This window comes from Malaya genurostris, chromosome 3 (assembly GCF_030247185.1).
Source record: "Malaya genurostris strain Urasoe2022 chromosome 3, Malgen_1.1, whole genome shotgun sequence".
NCBI lineage: Eukaryota > Metazoa > Arthropoda > Insecta > Diptera > Culicidae > Malaya > Malaya genurostris.
The window spans coordinates 300,179,790-300,203,151 of record NC_080572.1 but is presented as its reverse complement, the minus strand read 5'-3'; the positions used below and the strand labels follow the sequence as shown (position 1 = coordinate 300,203,151).

The window sequence follows — 23,362 nt, the reverse complement described above, 5'->3', positions numbered from 1 at the left end:
TATGACTGTTGTCACAGTATACACGCTTTAAAAAAGTTACTCAAAGTTGAGTAAGATCCTACTTATCACCAAAAAAATAAGAAAAAAAAATTAGTTACTCAAATTACATAAGCTAAAAATTACATACATAAGCGTAAATTTTGAGTGAATTCCAAATCATATCGATCGAAAATTGCGTAAAAATGCTCTATTTATGACTATATTGTGTATAAATGCATAACAAAAATACTTGAATTTAGGCAACTGTGTTTACTTACTTTTCCGTTTACAATTAAAAAGGATTTCTTCACTTCAAAACAGCAGATAGAGATAAATTGCACTAATGAATTTTCATATCTATTATTTATATTTATATCTAACGAACCTAACATTGACAGCAAATGGAAAAAAACGTCGATGAATAAAATCCTATTTAGAAATTATCGTATATTTTCAGATTAATCTTTGATTAGTCGATGAATTGTTGGTTTATCTTTCAAAGGCATGCAACTTTTACCACTTTCCTTCTATATCTACTGAATAAATCAACATAAAACCAGTTTCGCCCTTTTTCGATTTGTTTACTTTTATGCTTCCTGTGTGAATTATGAAGTTAATATTTCCAGTAGTAAACGGTTCGGAAACCATCTAAAATAAAGAAAATAAATAGGTTCGCCCTTCCTTACTAGCTATTAAAGTATCGTCCTGTTTGTTGGCATGGAACATGGAGGACGAAACTTACGTAAACAAATGGAATAACAGTTTCGCCATTGATAGTTCTTTGTATTACTAAGATTGAGATTTTAATAAAAATCCGAATTTTTAGGCGAAATTGTAGGATTTTGAAGCATTTATTAGTAGGTGAGAAAAACAGCTGATGTATGATATGGTTCGAGGTTCGGTAATCTTCGTATTTGTGTGATTTTACTTATGATCGTAAGAGTTACGTGCACACGACACTTTAATAAATGTTTGTACCAATTTATTCTCAGTTCCCTCGACGACTAGGACAATCCCAGAACCTTCTGAAACAAGCCAAAGCATGTACTCCGAAAACTAGATAGCATTTAAATAATTATTACCTTGTAATTTCCTCGCTCCGTCCACTTCTTCCGATATTATCTGCGTTCTAGTTAAGATTTCAAATTTAAACAGTGACAAGAAAGTATACTATTCATCTAACAGAAAATTGTGCCTGTTGCTAGGAATGGTTATCACGACTTTTATGCTAATCTCTCGAATAGTAACCTAAAAATCATTTCTTACGTTAAACTCAAATTTAGAGTAAGAGTTACTCATTATCATTGATAGTACCTACTTTTGACCTACTCAAATTCTGAGTAATTTTTCATAAGCGTGTACACATTATTTGACCCAAGCATCGGTCTATACAGCGTTTGAGGTTATTTTCGTAATCATTCCCTTGTTCCGCATACAGTACATATTTTTTCCTACTCGTGTTTCACTTTGTTAAAGTTTGTGCATGTTTATTATGCTATAGTTAAATAATAGGCCTTTAACCGACTGTTAAAATTTCTTGTCTTCAGTAAATAGTATTTCTTATCTAATTTTTAACGCGTTTTCATTTCACGAGTTAATGTTTCTTCTATCAAAATGATTCTCTAACAAAAGTATGTAATTCCAAATGATGATAATTTGAAGTTTAATATTAACTTTTCATCCATGCCCAATGGGACAAAGCTTAAAATCGAAAGATTTTATGGTGCCATGGTGTTAATAGGATCATGCTTTTGTTTTGTAAACTAGTTAATCAGTTTCGAAATCAGTAGAAGATCGATTTCCACGTTAGAATGTTACTTAATTTTGTTGTGAATACGTCTTACTTTACTATGGGGCGCCTTTTCAAAATTTACCCTTTCCAAGAATGGGTAGAAGTTAATCGTGAATAGCTCTTGTTGTGTTTAAGGTAGCAACATAATTTTTTCTCCATACCATCGAAAATATGTTCAGTAATTTATGATAAAATTTTCAATAGTATGAAATATACAAAAAAAACTCATAGTTGATGTTTCTAAAATGTTTTGTATGAACGAGCATTAAGGTGAAACTCAATACCAAAATTAGGCGCGCAAAATTCCAAACACACGAATTGAATGAATCAACGCACAAAGCGTATCGTGAAAATCCGACACAGAAATTCGTAATATTTTCAGTGATTGAGTGCGCTAGTAAAACTGTACACATTATTTGAACCGAGCACCGGTCTATACAGCGTTTGAGGTTATTTTCGTAATCATTCCCTTGTTCTATATACAGTACATATTTTTTCTATACACGGTACACGGCTATAAACCATGAGTATTTTCAATTGACTAATATGAGGGAGACACATTTGTGCATGTTGTTTAAGGCGGTCAATTTGATCATTCAATTTGTAACCAAAATGATCTTACAATTGATTTTGTCGCCTATAGCGAAATTGTTCATTCTCTGTTACAGATTAAAAGTTTTGCTGTGTATTGCTCATTCGGTTCATAAGCGAGAGTTGTGAATGCTGAGTGTGATGTTCTTGTTGTGGTTGACAGATCACCTATATATCTATGTAATTCCTTAAAAGCTCTTTAATGCTCAGATACGTGGTTCTTCCCATAGACAATACGACTAGTAAAAATTTGACTATTCATAACAATACACTACAACTTTATGAATTGACGAATTCGATTAGTTATTATAAATCTCATAAAATGCTTTTTTTTCAATATTCTTATGAATTTCAATTTTCCAAATTCATACAACTGAAACCGAGTAGATTCCAAGAAATTGGTTTGGTTTACTACTATATGTTTAAGATACACCATGACTCTTCCCAAAAGGTATCTCTGACACACAAAAATTCGAATATTTTGCGTTATAAATTGAAAATATTTGGTTTTATTTGATTTTTCACATATTGTACGTCGGTCGTTGCCATCATTTTATTTCTTTTATATTTGTTTACCTGTTCTGTAACAAATAAGTATAAAATTTGTTCAAACTAAAGAAAAAAAAACCGAAATGTGGAAGAGCATGTCAGTTTAATTCGTATTCACGTCATCCAGTTATGTATATGACATTACCCACCCTTGTTTTTGTTGTGTGACTGCACGTCGCAAGTATCGTTTACAACTAGATACATTCATCAATTTATTTATCTTATTTTTTAGTCTGCATTAGAGAGTAAATTTTGGTATCTTTGCTGCTGGATATAGGTATATAAAAAGTTAGAAACATTTCGAAAGATTCGTAACTTTTCAAAATTACTTGAAGACTGTCCCAGAAAGTATGGACGCAACCAAAAACCGCTGCCATTTCGCAATGGTTCAGAATCTGTCAATTTTTATGGCTGCGTCCTGTTGTTTACACTCTTCTCTAACCACTTGTGTAGTTGTTTATTCGTTTTCATTAGTTTGTTTCGAAATGCGTGGACTTTCAGCAGAACAACGTCAAAAAATTGTGTACAAATGGTGCACAGAACGCGGACTGTCACTGAGAAAGATAGCAAAAATGGAAGGAGTAAGTGAAAAAGCCGAGAGAAATGCAATCAGGAAGTTCGGTGAGGATAACACCTTTGAGGATAAACCGAGAACGGGTCGAAACAAAGGTCCTGCTAATCCTCAGTTGGATGAACGTACACTGAAGGCATTCGAGCAAAAGAAGGAGGTTTCAGTTCGGGATGTGGCCAAAAAAGTGGGCACTTTGAAGTCAATGTTCTTCATGCTAAAGAACAACCAAAACGTAGTCCGAAACAAGAAGCATCGATCAGGTCGAGAGTTCGAAAGCTGCACAATACGATTCTTGCTGGAAATTTGAACTGCATAATCATGGACGACGAAACCAACGTGAAACTCGATTACAAATCCTTGCCGGGACCACAATATTATACGGTGCGAGAAGGGCAAGTGTTAAACCAGTCCGAGACATCGATTGAAGTGGAAAAATTTGGTAAGAAAGCTATGGTCTGGCAAGCAATTTGTAGCTGCGGCAAGATTTCGAAACCCTTCATCACCACTGCTTCAATGAACAGCGAAATATACATCAAGGAATGTTTACAAAAACGACTTCTACCCATGATTCGAGTCCACAAGGATCCTGCTGTCTTCTGGCTAGATCTTGCTTCTTGCCACTACGGTAGAATGGTATACTACCAAAAATGTCACTTTCGTCCCAAAAGACTTGAATCCACTAAATTGCCCACAACTTCGACCAATTGAGGAATTTTGGGCATTAACGAAGGCACATCTTAGGAAACATGTCTCGACAGGCGAAACCATTCAACAGTTCGAAAAAGATTGGAAAAAAAGTGTCAAAACTTGTCGCCAAGAAGTCTGTACGGAATTTAATGAGGAACGTTCGCAAGAAGGTGTGCCAGCTAGTCTACAATGGCTAAGTAGCAAATGTTGAGAATAATAATCTGTTGTTGTAGTCTAATATTATCAGTATATCGAATGAAATTTGAATATCTAATACTTGTGGATTATTTACAGCGAAATCAAAGTGCGTTCATACTTTCTGGGACAGTCTTTATACTCAGTCTGATTTCCATAGTGTGATCTAAATTTGAACCTAAGAATTTCATGACTCATGAGTCATAAACTCAATTTCACTCAAGACTTTTTCATATGAATTTTCGGTCGGGAATATGCGGTTTTTATGCGGTGCGTTTCCTCGACATAAAAAAAGAGTTGAGTGTAATGCGTTTCTGCTGGAATACGGATGTAGGGCTTGACTTGATGGGTTGGTTTGCAATTCTTGGCACTGCTCTGTCATTGAGCTACTCTAGAGATAAGTTGGTTGTATCTCTTATTTGTACATTTTCTGCTGAATCGTAATTTGTTTCGAGAAATTAAATTCATTTAAGAATTTGGTTCAAATAAATTTAAATTGGTTTAGCTGTTAAAAGTTTGGGATTTCGTCTGTTTTCGTTCCAAAATTTCACACCTAATTTTTTTGCAAAATGTACCACTTAACCCAATGAGCACCATTGAACATAATTAAGCGTGTATTGATAACATTGTTGCTGAATCAATTTAAAACAATTTCGTGTTCGAAAAAGCACAAGAACAATTCACTTCGTTTAGATTTATATATCTCATGTACAATACGAAAATCAAAGGGCGATTACAACTTCTTTGCAAAGTGAGATTCTTTTTCCTTAACATGAAGAATAGGAACCTCGATCACCTGCATGAACCGAATAGACTGATGTTGTGTAAGAGTGAAGAATCAGACAACACAGGATTACACATTCTATGGCTACCAGAAAAGTCATTTGTCTTCTGTCCTTTGCTTCGACCAGACATAAAATAAAAACTTGTGAACAATTAGCCTTTTTTTCGTTTTGCGGCGACTTAGGAAGGAATGAGTATAAATGAGTATTCGTCAAGGACAACTGGTGCCACCCACCAGCTTCAGTGCCAGTGACAAACAAACCAATCTGCTGACACCACCTTCAGCAGCTACGGCAGAAAACTCGCATCTTGTCAAGGATTATGCTGATGCGATCCATTCTCAAGCAACTAGCAACCATGACAAGGAGACGATAACGACGAAAGCACAAATGTTTCTTTCTGCGTGACACAAAACTCGCACGTTTCGTTTTAGTTATTTGTTTCTGCTCACTCGTACAATCGTCACAGCATAGAAAATCTACGTTTGGTTGCATTTTTCATTTCGGCACTCACAATACTGCATTTGCAAATGCGTCTTGCGAGCGCGAATTCCATCCCAGATGTATCATTTCACTTGCCCGGAATTGAGGCAGTTTCCATCAAACTTCAATCCTTGTATTCTCTGGAGATCCATAAAATTCTAATGCAAAAAGTTTCTTCTTCTCATCAGACGGAAGCTCGCGTCGGTTCGCCCGTTTCGTTCCATTTTTTGCTGCACGTTCAATTTCACGTACCGGCCGAGAGCAGCCTTCGAAGAAAGTGTAGAAATGTTAATTATTTGTAACACGTGCTACGATGCAATTTAATTTTGTACGGTCCTGACTTTCGCCGGTCGGTTGTGGCGATTATTGGCTCGAAAGTGACGTTCTTTATTTCAGTCATTTGTTATTTTTGTCCCGCGTATTTACGTACAGTTTTGGCAGCGGACGAAGGATAACGTCTAGCATCGGATGCTTGTGAGAAGTGAGGTAAGTTTTTTATGTTGTTGGAATAAACAAAGCAATTCTGTGACCCTAGTTTCAATTAACGGAAAACGTTCCCTGAAAGGAGTGTGCGTTTGAGTTGGCTCCTGGGGTGATTGGAGTTTCTGCTAGGGCGTACAAAAACAGCATTTTGATTGCAAATTGCACTGTTTGTCTCGTTTGTTTGCTGCACCCTGGAAAATACTCATCCTTACGAGGATGGCTGAATTTGCTATCTAACCCAAGCTCGAAATACGTAATCGGGTCTCAGGTCTGTTCCTGATAGTAAACAATCTACTGCTCCTGCCGAGATCTCTGTGGTGGTTGTGGTCCACCGAACTCTTGTAAGTAGCATTGACTAAGTAGGGTGCACTTGGGCTGAATCTCTACGGTTATGCGTATCTCCTTGGGAGGGTGGGACTTTGCCTTATGCAATATATACTTTTGTGTAGCAACCAACCATAGCTTGGTCCGTCGGTCGGTCGAAGCTATGTTTGTTACAGTACTTAATGAACGGGGTTAAATCATTCACCATGGCTAGATTAGTGTTCGCTGGTCGAAGGATGAAATTTCAGCATGCATGTAATGAACGCCTCGGGTATACGAGGCATATACTCGGATGTTACGATGAGAATAAATCTGATACCATTTAAGTTGAAGGAAGGATAAGAATATTTATGATCTTCCAGCGAGAACTGCTTCGAACGGTACTTCGTAACGGTACTTCGTATGATGAATTTTAGTTCAAATCTTGAACATTGTTTGAACAGTGCTGTGGTCAATGAAAAAAAAAATACAATATACATTAATTGTGGGTAGTTATGGCTAATGAATACTTATTGAATACTCATAGGGTCTGTCGCTGACGATATCCAGCCAGCGACTGACACCAGTTGACATTAAAAATTACGATGACGTGCTCTTATCCAATTTCACTCGTAGAATCCTACCAGAAAGATACGAGCTTAGCCAGGACACGAGCTAAGCAGAAAACCCGAAACGAGATAATTTGCACAGCAGTATTTTATGGTCGATTTTGTCAAAGGCAGCTTTCAGATTCGTGCAGATGACATACTAGATACTAGACATACTGGATGTATACCTCCGCTGGTATTAGACGATTTTGTACTCTGCTCGTGATTCAAATTAGGTAACAATCGTGAATATAGGTAAAAACGATTGAAAGCAAATAATTTCATGTGGATTTTATTCAATCATTTATAATTTTATACCTCATTACGGCAAAAACAATTTTTTCTTACTGAATTTCGGCATTGTATTGTAATCTGGTTTTCATATGTTACAAACGTTTTTTGAAGGACCCGTTCGCTTCGTCCAATGACAATTTTTTAAGGAAAAGACTTGATTTCGCACATTTGACAAACATGAGTACCATGAAAAATTTAGATATTTTGTATGTTACGCACCAAAAGAAAATTATCAGAAAATGTTTGGGCTAGCTTTTAAAGATTTTTTTTTCATTCACGCTAGCTGAGATTTTTCGTCCAAGGATTTACGAAACTTTCTAGTCTAACAAATAAGTAAATAACTAGAATTGAACTCTGATTTAAAATAGCTAACATTTCTAACAAAATGTTGGACTAAGAGAGAAATCTGGAGTTATTAAAATTGACGCCCATTTCGTTCTAAACTGATGCTGAATGTCATGATGCTATGATAATGATACTAGAAGACGATAGTTAGCTTATTTGAATTTATGCTGATTTTTTTTTTTTTTTTTGAATAAATCTATTCTTACGAACAATTATCGCTTTAGTTCAGTGGTCCTTGGTTTGTCACGTAGTGAAACTTAGGTTCTATTGCTACTCTCATCCTCAAATTTCCAAGGCAAGTTTTGAGCTTGAACTGGTCATACGAAGCTATCACAGTAAACACTCAGACACTTCAACTAGTTCAACTTAAAAATATCTAAGACAAGCAAGACGTCTAAAGCAAAAAGAATTCAGACTTGGCCATATGAACGCCCCGAGACCTACTTAGACTATATAAATCGTAAGCCAGGATGGCTTTTATCGTATCAAAGAACGCTCACCAGTAACTCTTCACACGATTGAATCAAAGAGAGACGGATATCATCGCAACAACAAAAACCCGGCATGGCTCATTTAACATACAGTGCGAGAGCGAATTTCTCTCGATGACATTTCTGAGAATCAAAGGTTAGCACGCCTCTTTGAAGCAACAAACGGTCGCTTATTCTCGTTTCGCGATCCGATTCTATACAGGCAGTTGATAATTGCGATAGAATCATTTTACTATTGCCGCTTATTTTAACTATGTGCATATAACCTTTGTATAAGTTGTGTCTATGAACATGTCTGTAAATACTCCACACAAGGGTTTTGAAATATTGCAACCTAGTATGAGAATCATCAAGTTGAATCATCGATTCGACTTTCTGTCAACTTGCGATTCTCTCTCACACAGCAACGATCATTATCAGACTGTCAATTTTTTTAAGGGCCGTGAAATACTCAGAGTATGAAGTAGAGCGAAGAAATGTTGAAAATTTCTCTTGCGGTTCATGCATTGAGAGACTCGAGTTCTTGTAGCATCTTCTAACGGATTGAAATTGTTGTATACAATAAAGATAGCAATATAGCAGATTCTGTCAAATTTTCGGCAATCACCAACACTGATTGTAAGTCTCTCGAACAGATTTCCAGTTGGTCACACAAACACTAAACATTGAGACAGCTAAGATATCTTCTGTGAGACAGTAAGAAAATATGTGGGACATTTTAACGGGTGTTTTTTTGGGAGGTTTGTTTTTTTTCAATAAGGATTGTGTGAAAGTTGTTTTGACAGTGTAAAGTGACGCCTCTACTCAGTATTGTTTGGCACATCATCATGAATAGGTTAACTCTAGAACAACAGTTCTAAATCGTGAAAATTGATTACTAACAATTAAAACTGTTTATTGCGCAAAATTTTCTTCAGTGATGGGCGTATTTTTGGTTAAATGGTGTTTGCAGGCAAGATAATCCACACGCCGTTCAAGGATTACCGATGTATCCCGATAAATGTACAGTTTGGTGCGGTGTATGGGCTGGTGGAATCATCGGTCCTTATTTTTTTAAACGAACTAGGACGACTTATTACCGTCAATGGAAATCGATACAGAGAGCTATGATCAATTAACTTTTGTTGCCAAATCTTCAAAACAAAGACATGTGGACGAAATGTTGTTTCAACAGGATGGTTTCACTTACCATACTGCGGCCGAAACAATCGATTTATTCAAAGAACATTTCATCGACAACATTATTTCGAGAAATGGACCTGTGAATTGGCCTCCGCGTTCGTGTGGTTTGACGCCACTCGATTATTTTTTGTGAGGATACGTGAAGTCATTTGTTTATGTGGATAAACCAGTAACGATTGATGCTTTGGAAACCAATATTCAACGTGTCATTGTTGAAATACGCCCAAAAATGCTTGAAAAAGTGGTCGAAATTTGGAAAATTGGACAATTGGATTATCCGATATCAATAGTTTTAAGCTCGTTAGGTGAGTGTATTTCGTCTGTCGCATCAAAATTCCATGTTTCATGATGTATTTGAAATTTATTCATAATACCGTCGTGGTGGAGTTACATCATCAATAAAACCAGTTATTAATATTAACATACATGCTGCGATGAATAATAATTATAATGATAAGAGAAATATGTCCAATGACTATTGCTGTGCGTGCTATGCAGCTGATTAATATTACCCTATTCAGCTGGAATTTCATACACAAAACGTAACAGGAGTGCAGGATTTTGCGCGAACGAGTTTTTGTGAGGGCAGCTAACGCTCTTCGCCTGCGCATGGTTGTCTACTGAGAATGAGAACAAGTTTGTCTCAGCGCAATCAAAAGAGTGCGTATGCATAAGTTCTGCTGCTACTCTGTTATATGCAGTTCCTACAGATTAAAAAATTTTTAATTCGGTTTTATGATTCACAATCGAAAATCTTGATTCACATTTTCGTGCGCAAAATGGCCTTATTTCCACCTCTGATTTAAGTATCAAATCAGCAAGCTCTTAAAAACATCGTTTGAATCCATAATAATTTAAGATTTTAATAACTACGAAATAAAGAAAACAATCATAACTTTCAATGAAAGCACCGCTATCGAATCGCGCCATGAGAATAAGCGATAAGAAACGCGTTTAAATTGAACTCAGCACACACTATAGGTTGTCTAACTGAAGAACGTGAAATAACATAAGAGAAGAATTTTTTCCTAGAACAGATCACTTTTAAAAGCTCGAAAGATTAGATAAGAAAACATACGATAGTGATAGTTCAGTAAAAAGAAGTTCTGGTAACTTTTGGTAGAAACAGAGACATTCCTGCAATTGTGGCCTTTTACGACATGGTAACAGGAACCCGAAGGATCTAATCTTCACTACAATTTTGTCACCTCCGCATTCCATGCGGCCTCTAAGTTGGTCCTGTCCGGGGAAAGATAATAAGTACTATGAATCTCCTATTAGATCCCAGATTCTTATGAATTGAATAATAGAAAAATGTTCAAAATTAGTCTCCTTAGACTGGTACAATTGTTTCAAGTTCGTTAAGTGTTCCCACTGAAATTGATCACGAGAACGACGGGACGGGTTAGCAATGCACCAATGAATTGGTTTAAAAACTGATTCAAATATAAATAAATTTTCCGAGAACACCTAATAAGTTGAATGCATGATAAGTGTGAACTCATCTTAATGTTTCTTTCGATCATTTTTGTTCTATCTTCATTAATGATTTTGTCATACGAATTCAAAGTATCTAGACAAAATATTTCACTCACAGACTTGATCAAAACCCAACCAAACTTTACTTAACGCGTACGTCACCGAAAATCCTTCACCCAAAAATTTGGAAGTTGGATAAATATTGCATTACTAACACTAGTGGTATAAATCAAAATGATATCAATCTCTGGTCCCTTGTCTCTAACAGTAAGTACACTGAAGTTTTTTTTATGCGAATTTACGTACCGCATAAAAAAAAACCGCATAACTCTGAAAATTCGCATAAAAAAACCGCATAACTCTGAAAATTCGCATAAAAAAAACCGCATAACTCTGAAACTTCGCATAAAAAAAGACCGCAGAAGGGCAAACCGCATAACTCTGAAAATTCGCATAAAAAAAAACCGCATAACTCTGAAAATTCGCATAAAAAAAACCGCATAACTCTGAAAATTCGCATAAAAAAAGTCGCGTAAAAAAACCGCATAAAAAAAGACCGCATAAAAAAAGACCTCAGTGTATTGCCATTACATTATCAAAAAGAAACATTCTCCAATGATTTGAGGCATGCTCAAAAACAAACCGCATAACTCGAAGTTCGTTAAGTTGTGGCTGATACTTTGTTATCGTCAAGTATCATTTTCATTTCTATTTGCACCACTAGATATGTATATTCTTCCGTCTCGGTCGAAGTGGGTATATTTCTTTCTTAAACCTGAATAATAAATTGTAAATCCATTTAGATTTCCCATGCTCGAAGCTGAGCCTGTTTCCAGATAGCCTACCAGTACCATCCCACCAATCGTCGTCCTAGCCTAGGAACAATATGCAGAGTCACATTCTCGACAAACTGGTGCCTGGTTTTGTGATATCACAAATCCCCATCCCAGTGTACGTGTACTCGTTCTCAGTATCCCTTAATCACCCCAGCGGTTACTAATCCCTTTTTGGGATTAGGGACAATCAGCTAGTGGCAGTTTTCCGTTCAATTGAATCCGATCGGACCGCCCGGGCGAGTCTAGAAACCGGTATCGATATGAATAGCTGTGTAGTGTGTTTTGAGTTTGTTGAATCCTGGGATTTTGCCCATACATATAATGTGGCTTTGTTTCTCGAGTAGTGCGAGAGAGGAAGAGAGAGAGAGAGAGGAAAAGGGAGACCGTGAAAAGTGAGTGGGTGCTCGTATGCTTCGTCTTGTTACGTTTGACCCAGTTTTAGGGCTGGGATTTGCCGTGGTTGAATCTATTTTCCATCTCTCGAACTCAAGAGAAAGGTCAATATAAATACGGAAGACAGCGGCTCTTTGGAACCTTTTGTTGCAACATGAATGGAACTACCGATAAATGCACAGCTCTTATCTGGGTATTGTTTCTCGTTTTTTTTTCTTCTCATTTCTTGTTGCAAGTATTGGCAAAACAAGTACTACAAACGGATTGTGGTCCTGTTCGTTTACATTTCACTAACATGTTTTGCTGTGAAAAATTTTCTCTGATCTTCTTTGGTGCCGGTGGTAGATTATACGAAGAGCAATCACTCGTTAGAAAACTATTAACTCTTGACTCCTCTCCTTCCGCGAACCATGACTGACCGGGGAGCAGTCAGTCTTCTAATCGAGTCATTACCCGATAAAATAGCGAATGAAACTTCAATCAACAACTTTTCCCACCTATCAGAGGTGAATCGAACTTTCTTGAAACTAAACTTATAGCTAAAGTCTCAATCTAAGTGAACCGATGAATACTGGCTAGATAAAATGCCAGTTTCTACGGAACTCGCGAAAGAGTTACTTTGATGATGTTTTCCACTTGCTTTCCGATTCTCAGATCTTGCGGATGAATGACTATCGAACGGAACTGAAAGTAGATGTGCCGGGAAGTGGTTAATGGTAAGTGGATCTCGAATAGAGTTCAGAAACTCTTTGATCGGTTTTTTCTTGCGCGCTTAGTACGCATTGATGGAAAATAATAATCAATTGGTGGGTGGGTGGCTCAACTCAGGAATGCTTTGATGTTTGAGTGGTGAACGTTCGGGAGTAATTTTAATTAAGCTTCGATAGCATTCTACTATGCATAGATGTTTGGAAGAAATTGAGGAATTATTTAAAAAAAAACGCTTCCTAAACCACCTAGTGGTGTGAGAATGCATTTCTCTAGTCATCCTTAGATAGTTCTTGACAAAAATTTTGGTTGATACAAAATTTTCCTGATAGACCAATTTGTAGCTTTAAATATCGGTCGCTGGCTGATGAACGGTAAGACCAATTCTTGGTGATACTACAAGCTTTTAAATCGAAGAAGGTGTCCAAAGAAGAGCAAGTTCGAAAAGCACTTGTGTGTGGTCGTTTTTTTCCTGCAAATAATGTCCATAACGTTCTTAAATATTTCGAAATACGTTTGACAACAGTCAAGCAAATGGGAGCGGAACTAAAACCAAGATATGGAGTCATCCAAAGTGGGTAAAAACTGTACCGAACCATAATAATGAACAGAATGTTACAGCTAAGTTCCGGACTCTCAAATTGTATCGCGAACATTTGATGAAATTCTCCTGCCTGATAATAGATGATGAAACTTATGTGCTGGAATACTTTAAGCAGCTTTCCGGAATGTTTTTTATACTACCATTCAACGAAACGATGTAGAGAAGCATTTCAGGATGAAGAAAATGGCAAAAAATATTTGGTTTGGCAGGCAATATGTAGCTATGGTCGTGCAAGTCAAAGCTTCATCACTACCGGGACGTCAAACAAGGAAATGTACCGTGAAGAATGCCGATTGTTACCATTCCTACGCAGCCATAGCGCTCCCTTGCTATTCTGGACTGATTTGGTATCTTGTCACTACGACAAAGATTTTTTAGAATGGTATAAAGCGAATGGAGTCCATGCTGTACCGAAAGAGACGAATCCACCTAACTGCCCAAAGTTTAACCTATCGATATAAACAAGTTACAACTATCGGTTAAAGAGATCGGTTTCAGAGAAATCTTCACAGACCCTAGAGAAAAAACGAGTAACTTCGGAAATCCGCGTAAAAAAAACCTGCGTAACTTTGAAAATTCGCGTAAAAAACCGCGTAACTTCGGTAATCTGCGTAAAATAAACCACAAAACTAGAGAAACTAGGTGCCAAATAACTTAAAAATGCATGAAACGTCCAGATCTGGTGTAATCGAAAAAAAAAATTGTTTTGTAAAAATTGACTTTGAGACTTGTTTTTGTGTTTCAACTCTCTCTGTCCGATGCAGGCCATTCAGGGGTTAGCCAAATTTTGTGCTAGGGCACATACACAATTTTGAAGTTTACGCTTCGTCTTCGACTCATCAGTGCATAGCAGTTCAAATTAAAACGTAATCTCAAAAAATTTTTTGTAAAAACCGACTTTGGGACAGAATTTGAGGCCGCGTAACTTCGGAAATCCGCGTAGAAAATAACCGAGGAATGGAAGAAATTTTTTTTTGATGCCGAATGTCATAGAAATGCATGAAACGTCCAGGTCTGGTGCCATCTCAAAAAAAAATTATGAAAATCGACTTTGAGACTTGTTCACGTGTTTCGACTCTTTCTTGCCGATACAGGATGCAGGTCATTCAGGGGTTAGCCAAAATTTGTTCTAGGGCACATATCCGATATTGATGTTTACGCTTCGTCTTCGACTCATCAGTGCATAACAGTTCAAATTGAAGCGTAATCTAGAACTTTTTTTTGTTAAAACCGACTTTGGGACTTGAGAATTTGAGACCGCGAAGCTTCGTAGCGTAGCGTAGAAAAAAACCGTAGAATCGAAGAAAAAATTTTTGATGCCGAATGTCATAGAAATGCATATAACATTCTGATTAATGTAATCTCAAAAAACAGTTCAAATTAAAACTTAGTCTCAAAAAAAAATTTTTTGTAAAACCAACTTTGGGACTTAGAGGATTTGAGACCGCGTAGCTTCGTAGCGTAGCGTAGAAGAAAAGAAAAATTTTGTTGATGCCGTATGTCTTAGAAGTGCATGAAACGTCCAGGTAATCTCGACCTAATCTCAAAAAAAAAAAATTTTGTGAAAATCGACTTTGGGACTTGTTTTCATGTTTCGATTCTTTCTGGCCGATGCAGGATGCAGGCCATTCATGGGTTAGCCAAATTTTGTGCTAGGGCACATACCCGATTTTGAAGTTTACGCTTCATCTTCGATTCATCAGTGCATAACAGTTCAAATTGAAACGTAAACATATTAAATCGGGTATGTGCCCTGGCACACAATTTGGCTAACTCCTGAATGACCGAACCTGCATCGGCCAGAAAGAGTCGAAAACACGTTTTCGTTCGGTACGTCAATGCAAAGGAAAAGTGTTCTGCAAATAGCAAAAAACTTTACGTCTGCTTAGCGGTTCAAATTGAACTACCGAGTTTTGCATTAAGCAGTTCAATTGAAACTGCTATGCACTGATGAGTCAAAGACGGATATATATATCGGTTATATATATATATATATATATATATATATATATATATATATATATATATATATATATATATATATATATATATATATATATATATATATATATATATATATATATATATATATATATATATATATATATATATATATATATATATATATATATATATATATATATATAAATATATGTATATATATAAATATATCAAAATCGAGTTTGGCTAACTTTTTTTCGAATAAAAAAGAATTGTTACTTTAATGACTGGATCCAATTGTCATCTTCTTCCTTGGAGGAGAGGCGTTTTCATTGCTATCCAACAATTGAAGAAGAAGCAGTGCACAGTGGGGAAAATGGACCAAAAACGCGACGATTTTTTTGGAGGCATGATACAGCTGACCACAAAGCACTTTTTTGGTGTAAAATGGTCAGTAAAGTAGATTCCATGTACCATTCCATGGACCGCACGAAACGCTATCATGTTCATTTTACCCCAAGTTCTCTTTTTATACTGCATTGTATTCAAGCTTAACTATATAACATGAAACCGAAGAACTTGCAGAAGAGCGAATAGAGTGTTTCCTAACTGTCTAACAAATCGATTGCATAAATTTTTATTGACAGCAGAAAACTCGTTGCACCGATTTACCCCATTTCTTTTCTAGTTATAATATTCAGTTGAAATATGATCTACAATCCAAAAGCAGATCCAATGCAATCTATCAATATTGGTTCATAATACGTGCAAAACATCTGTGATCCAATTAAACACAATGGGAATGACAGTACTAGCCTGTTTAACCCGTTTTACCCAAATTTAATTCAAAGGTCGTATTTCTGGTTAAACTTTCTTTCGCATGCCGAAAGCAGGCTGATTGCGGTTGATGAAAATCGATTGATATTACGAAGAAAGACCTGAAAATTGTATTACAAATGAATTCAATGTGGAGCAAAATCTTAAGACTCTCTTAAAGGATAAATTTTATGTAAAACGGTGTAACAAAATTCGTGCGATCATTGAATTTATTTGTAATCCTATTTTCAGGTCTTTCTTTTTTTCATCAACCGCAATCAGCCTGCTTTCGGTATGTGAAAGAAAGTTTAACCAGAAATACGACTTATGAATTAAATTTGGGTAAAACGGGTTAAACAGGCTAGTACTGTCATTCCCATTGTGTTTAATTGGATCACTGATGTTTTGCACGTAATATGAACCAATATTGGTAGGTTATATTGGATCTGCTTCGGGATTGTAAATTTGAATTCAACATAAAATTTTATTTATCGGAAAATTAGGGTAAAATGATGTAGCACGAAGCATGCGATCATGAACACTATCTGTAAATTATTATTTGAGGTTATATGCGAAACATAGAACTGTCTTGTTTGACAAAAATTGGTCCAAACACCGATCAGTAGAACTTTTATTTCTGTAAATTCACGGAAGAAGATGACTGAGGGTATAACAGAATACAGTTGTTTGCGGTCAATCTTATTAAAAACAATCCATTTATCTAACTTATGAGTATGTCAGGAATACCTTCCGATTGGTGGAATTGAATTTTTTCCTGAGTTTCACAGTTAGTTTTCAAAGTAAAGTCTGAAAAAAGCGGAATTGGAGCAAAACGGTCATAATAGTGAATTTTGCGGATCTTCTAACTATCATAAATCGATTCTACAGAAAAATTTGCATAAGAAATACTAGTTTTGAAAATATTTGCGCATGTTTTTGTAAAATTATTGAGCAAAGTCACGTTTTTGATCGTTTTTTTTTCCACTGTGCAGTGATTCGCTATTCACGCTTCCATCCATTGATTCGGTGTCACTGTTGTTGGTGGAATCTTCGTTATTACTTTCGTTTGCCCAGGTGCTAAGTGCGTTGTTAGTGTGCAATAAGTCTGATTGTTTCGTTGAATAGGATGCTTCATTGTTGTTGATGACTATCACCGATGTACTGGGGCTGAGTGGGGTTGGTGTGGAGGAAGCGCCGTTGTCCTTTGGTATACATGTCTTCTTGTTCAGTTAATCAGATGGCGAAATGCTTTTTTGGAATATTGACATGTAGCCATCTGATTTTCATAGGTAACAAGTGACTTGCACGGAACTTTTGTATCCTGGTCGAAAAGCATATATGAAGGTATAGCCTTCTTCAAGCGCCACTTCCTTTTCGATGGAAAGAATCTCTCCGTACTGGAACATAGTTTTTCCGAATATAAGAATCGAAGACGCTTGAAGGTAGATCATGCACATACACTTCTATAGCACTATCTTCCACATACACTGATATGTTGTACTTGATGTTTTACATGTTCCACTGTTATTGCCTGTAGCGAATTGAATTGCATTCAACTCTCTATAAAACTGGAATTAAATAACATTACCCGACGGGTCTGAAATATTCGTATGAGGCTTTGAGGCTTCAAATTCTTTACGGATTAAGGATACGGATGATCGTTTTGTGCAATACGACAACGTTCAGAAATTCACAGTTGTTTTCACCCGAGATGTCAGGTACTTTTACTAAATGCGATACTCAAGTAGAGTAAACTTTAAGTATGCTGCTTAATGCTTAAATTTCGAGTGCACTCACTTCAACTTGCGAACTCATTCCGATTTTCGAGATTCTTCATTTTCAAGCACGCGCTATTTTTTTATCTAACAACACAAACTTGAACTTAAACTCGATGGATAGTGTTTCTGAAACACTTTAAACTGCGTTGTTTATGCTCTTTCCTAGCCTATTTACATGCCGTGAAATACATAAAGGAAGCAGGAAAAACGGAAAAAAATTATCCACTGTATTTAATACTCAATTTTATTACCTTCTGCCCTCCGGTTTTGTTTACCTAGACGAATTCTACAGTGCAGATATATAAACCACAAAACGAAACACTTGTGGTACGGGGGTCATGCTACTATCAAATAGAGCAGTAACTGGAGGTGGTCTCGGGTCACCATCTACAGTGGATTCGTGTGTTAACTCTGGTCTAGTCTTCTGTGTGTGTGGTGAAAATTCGACCTGCTTCAAGCACAGGTGGGTGAAGTCATCCCCGGCCCGGAATCACCCTTACCGAGAAGGATGGGATAGATTGGAAAAAAAGAAACACTTTTGCATAACCACACTGAACTGACCACTGCTGGTTATCACAGCTTGATATACGCCTAAGAATTGATATGCTTTTGGGGCTTTGACGAGGACAGCTGTCTGTTCTCTTTTTAGCATTTGAAAATGTCCATCGGACGTTCCTTTGTATGGAAGTAGATAGCATTTTAATTTGGTTTCGTTATTCTCTGTTTCTTTGCAGCACATGGTCCAGGGGATGGGGCCATTTCCGGGAGCGGCCGGATTCCCACCGACAATGACACAGACCGGTCTCGCCACCGATGGGCTATCGATGCAGATGGTCAAGGGAGCCGGTGCAGCTGGTGGTGGAGGTGTGGCCGGCGGAGGTGGAGGTCTTTCGGCAGCAGTGGCCATGACTGAACATCCACTCACTAGTCTCAAGCAGGAACTCGGTCAGCACCAGCACCACCACCATCATCAACAGCAGCAACAGCATCAACAACAACAACAACAACAACAGCAACAGCAGGCAGTAGCAGCTGTCGCAGCTGCTCAATTGGCCAACTCACAGTCGCTCAGAAATGTAAGTATTTCGGATCTCTAACATTATCAGTATTTCCTTCGGATATTACCTTGTTTCGTAATTTCCAGACCGTCAGTCAGTACAGCTCCCCATCAGTATTAGGCGTACCACCGGGAAGTGTTCCGCCGCCCACGTCGCTAGCGGCCGTCTCACTGGCGTCACTATCGTCGGCGGTGACCAGTAGCAGTACAGCCAGTGGGCTGACCAGTAGTCCTGTGGCCATTGGAACCACCGCCGGTTCCGGATCCGGATCCACAGCAGTCAGTGCCATTACCAGCGGAGCGGGAATCTCGAACGGAATTGAACAACAGACTGTTAGTATTGTAAGTAGTACTGCGATTTTTTTTTCTTGTCGTTGTCGGAATCTCCAATTAACGCGGAACATTAGCTAGCGAAATGATAATTTAGCAACTAAACAGAATGGAAAACTTTAATGTCCTTTTCGTTCGCGGCTACTTAAGAAGATGACATGATTTTTTTTTCGCTCTTGTGCTTGGTGTCATCCTGTTCCTGCAAGGACGCTGTGGCAACAGTTTTTTTTTGTTCGTTTGCAACCCTTCATAACAGTTTACTGACTTTTCTGCTCTACATGGGCAAATGAAAAGCGGAAAATCTCAGCTACTGGCAGTGCAAACCGCTGTAGCGAAAAACATTATATTTCACCTCCCACTCCTAATGAAGAGAGTGCTGATATGCCGGTGGTCCGCCGGGTGGAACGAATTAAAAGCAATTCCGCATCGGCATCGTCGTCGTCGTCGTCGTTTTTGTTGTTGTCGTCGTCGTCGTCGTCGTCATTGCGCACACCGAAACACCAACTGAAGTACTCAGCTTTTGACTGCGTACCGGCGGATGGGGGTGTGATTAAATAAAAGGACTTCTTCACAGTTATGTCGTTTCGGAATAATATTTGCTTCGTGCCGCTGAAACTGGATTACCCGCTATTTGCTAGGGCTTGAAATAGTGCTAAATGTCGTTCAGTTAGTAGTTCAACATCAAAGCGCAAATTGAATTTAGCGGGAACTCATTGCAATCGGTTGGTTTACAACTTAGGGAGCACAATTTATTCACCATTGGATTTCGAGGAATGTTTTTTTCAACGTGACTGATTGACGTACTTGCATGTACGAGCGGTTTGCTTCATTTGGTTGGTTCTGAAAGGTTCCTTCTGAGATCAGGTTTCTTCACATCTCCAGGGTAGCTCAACTGATAGAACAGTTTCATGGATAATAAAAGGTTCACTGGGTTTCCCATTTGCTTCTTGCTGAGTGCTAACAAAATTTTAAACATGCTCATTATTGTTCGCTGTTTCGAAAGAATCGACCAGCAAAGCTGTAATGTAAAAAAATTATTAATGTTATACAACCGCATAGTTAGACTTATTTAAAGAATCACGACGCACGTCCAAAAAGTAAGTGTACTGGTACTGTCACAGCTGTAGGGAATACTTTTTCGTCATGTTAGCAACACCACCACGAAGCCTGACCCGTTCCTTTCAAAACGAGACAAATCCTTAACGCAGTAGTATCTCTAGGGACAAATCTAGATCGAATTCCCCACTAAGTGCGAAATTTGCGCCGTCATTCGCTACCCCTTTGCGACGCGGTAAGCTCCTGTGAGACGCTAAAAAATTTGAAAAGGGCAATTCAACGTAATGCTAACGAAGGGAGTCTGCCTGCTACACTACAATGCCCGAGCTCACCCGGCAAATGCTTCGAAGAAACTTCTGAATTCTTTTGTATGGGACGTTTCGAGTCTCCCCCCATATTCCCCTGACCTGGCCCCTTCAGATTTCCATCTCTTCACATGTATTTCCATTTTAAGTTGCACATGGTGGAAATAAGTTTTCAACGGACGAGGAGGTGAAGGGGGAGGTGGGAAAGTGAGAGAAAGAGCTGAGGGGAGATTTATTTGAGACAGGCATAAAACATTCAGTTGGTCGAGTGCTACTTCTCGCTTTTATCTGGAAGCCATGTTTTCGGCTTTAAAACCAAAAATCAAAATCTTGATTTTTACATTCCATAGGAAAACTGTACTTTTCTTTTCACCGGAAACGAGTACGACCACCTTTGTTGATTGTCAAAAATCAGGAATCAGAACAAATTGGCTCAAATGGCGCGTTCCCTTGATATTTGAAGATTTGTGCCTTGCCATCAATTTGTTTTTAGCATCATTTTCCCAATATATAAGATTGAATATATAATATATAAGGATTGAAAGGAAATGGTAAGGGTTGGACTAGGAGGATGGGAATAATTGACGACACCAAACACATAAAAGCAGAAGTAAATTCTGCACCCCTGAGCGATGCTGAACAATCTGCTGGGGATCACATTTAGTGGAAGTAGAAGTAAATTCTGATCCTCTACGAGGTCCCGAACAGTCTGCTGTTAATAAAACCTCCAACCCCCGAGAGGATTTAGAGATCTTACAAAAGCGACACCATTCTGCACTCCCGGAAGAATGCAGAACGATTCGCAGTCTGTACGAGCAGAAGTAAATTCGGTACCCCCTAAAGGATGCCAAACAATCTGCTAAACCCTATTTAAGGTGAATACAGAAAGGATTCATTCACTCTAGGAAGAACGATGAACCCTTCTGACTATAGCTCCTTACCACATTGGGTGAGAAACGAGAGAATATCCTTCAATTTTAGCTCCGTATACACAGCCTCAACCATGTATGGAGAACCATAAACCCGGATACGTAGTTGCGCCAATGCGGAACAGTTACATATCAGATGATATGAAGTACCGTAATCGCATTCACACAAATCACACGAATAATACTCAGCACGTTGAATAGTAGCCATGTGATAATTGAGTTTGCAATGTCCAGACAGAGCTCTGACCAGAATACTGCAATGATGCTTGGAAAAATGCAGTAGACACTTTTTACATTTTCAGATTTAAATCTGGTAGAAATGCTTTTGTCTGAGCGCAAGTTTGCAAGCTGCGCCAGTAGCTGGCATGTTTGGATGCAGCCCAAGAACGAATCTTGTTCTTTATCCAACTAGTTGAAAGTGGTAAAGCTGGTTCAGGACCAACGAAATCATTCGTTGCACCAGCTCTACCCAACTCATCAGCCCGTTAATTTCCAGTAATACCAGAATGGTCGGGTACCCATAAGAAGTAAACAGCATTTGTAATGCTGAGGTCTTGAATTTAAGTTCGACATGCGATCACTAGATTCGAACTGAGTGCTTTTAAGGCTGCCTGACTGTCGGAACAAAAATAAGTTAACATCTTCTGTAATTTATAAACTTTGCAGTCGTTTTCTTGACAAGAGGCTAAAGGTATGATTAGTATTTAAATCTTTTTGACAAATTCTTTCCTACCAGGCCGGAGTTTGAACCTCAAATTCCAACACACACTTTCCAAGTAACAATTTTGATAACGGTAACTTATTTGTGTCCAGCTTGCAACAAAAAAAGAGAGTGATTGTTACTTACATATAGTCACTTGCCTGACTAAAAAAGTGCAGTTTTGACTAGTGACTGACAAAACATTGGAGATCAGTTAAAAATAAGATAAAAACAAATTTTTAAGAACTAGTTGACATACTGGAATTAATGATCTCTCCGCAACATGAAAATAACTTATATTGAACAAATTTGTTACAACTTGTCACCCACTACAATGAAAGTAGTAGATGAATTTTAAAACAGAAACTGTTCTAACCATGTTAGAAATAAGCATTTTATTTGAAGTTACAAATTAATGCGATGTCCAAATTTCAAAACGAACTTCAAATAGTCGAGCGAAGTTAAATTCTGGTTAAATAATTCTCAATGCGCCTTCAAATGTGCTTTGTTTATAGTGATATTAGGAACAATTTATGAAACTCATAAAACTTCTTAATACTCAAAAACTCTTAATACTTAATAACTCAAAAAAAAATTTTTGTGACCGATTTGCAATCCATATATTGCACCAGTTTTATAGTTGTGCATTGGAGCATAATAAATATTTAGTAGCTTATTGTTTATTAAAATGTTTGAAATGTTTTTATGTTTTTCTTTTCTTTATCGTGTTTCCTACAAGTCCGAAAGAAAAAAGTGATTGAAAACTGTGGTCAATCCCACTGATATAATTTCGATGTGCAAAAAAAAAAATTTCAAAGAGTTCGTCGTTTGATTCTTTGCAACAGAATATTGCGCCCATATGAGCGTAAACTTTTTTTTGTAAAAATTAAATAAATCCTTTTCTATCCTGGAATGTTGATGTAATGAGTGTATCGAAAATAAGCTATTTACAAATTTTTCTTTCAAATTATGATAAAAAACGATATTTTATTCAAACTAAAAATTGATCCTTTATTGTACGAGGTTAAACTTGAGCATCATGAAAACCGGATGAAATTGCAGTTACTCCTTCACGAATTTTCGAACTTTTGATCG

The 23,362-nt window shown here is 37.4% G+C and overlaps 1 protein-coding gene across 6 annotated transcripts in view; it reads left to right on the top strand.

Moving 5' to 3' along the window:
• Positions 1-23,362, top strand: part of LOC131439112 (RNA binding protein fox-1 homolog 2-like) — a 573,206-nt gene that overhangs the window by 349,810 nt on the left and 200,034 nt on the right. For all 6 annotated transcript variants that reach the window (XM_058609730.1, XM_058609729.1, XM_058609732.1 and 3 more), the window contains 2 exons: positions 18,625-18,966; positions 19,035-19,289. In XM_058609730.1, coding sequence (XP_058465713.1) covers positions 18,625-18,966; positions 19,035-19,289 — 597 coding nt within the window. The remainder of the gene's footprint in view (positions 1-18,624; positions 18,967-19,034; positions 19,290-23,362) is intronic.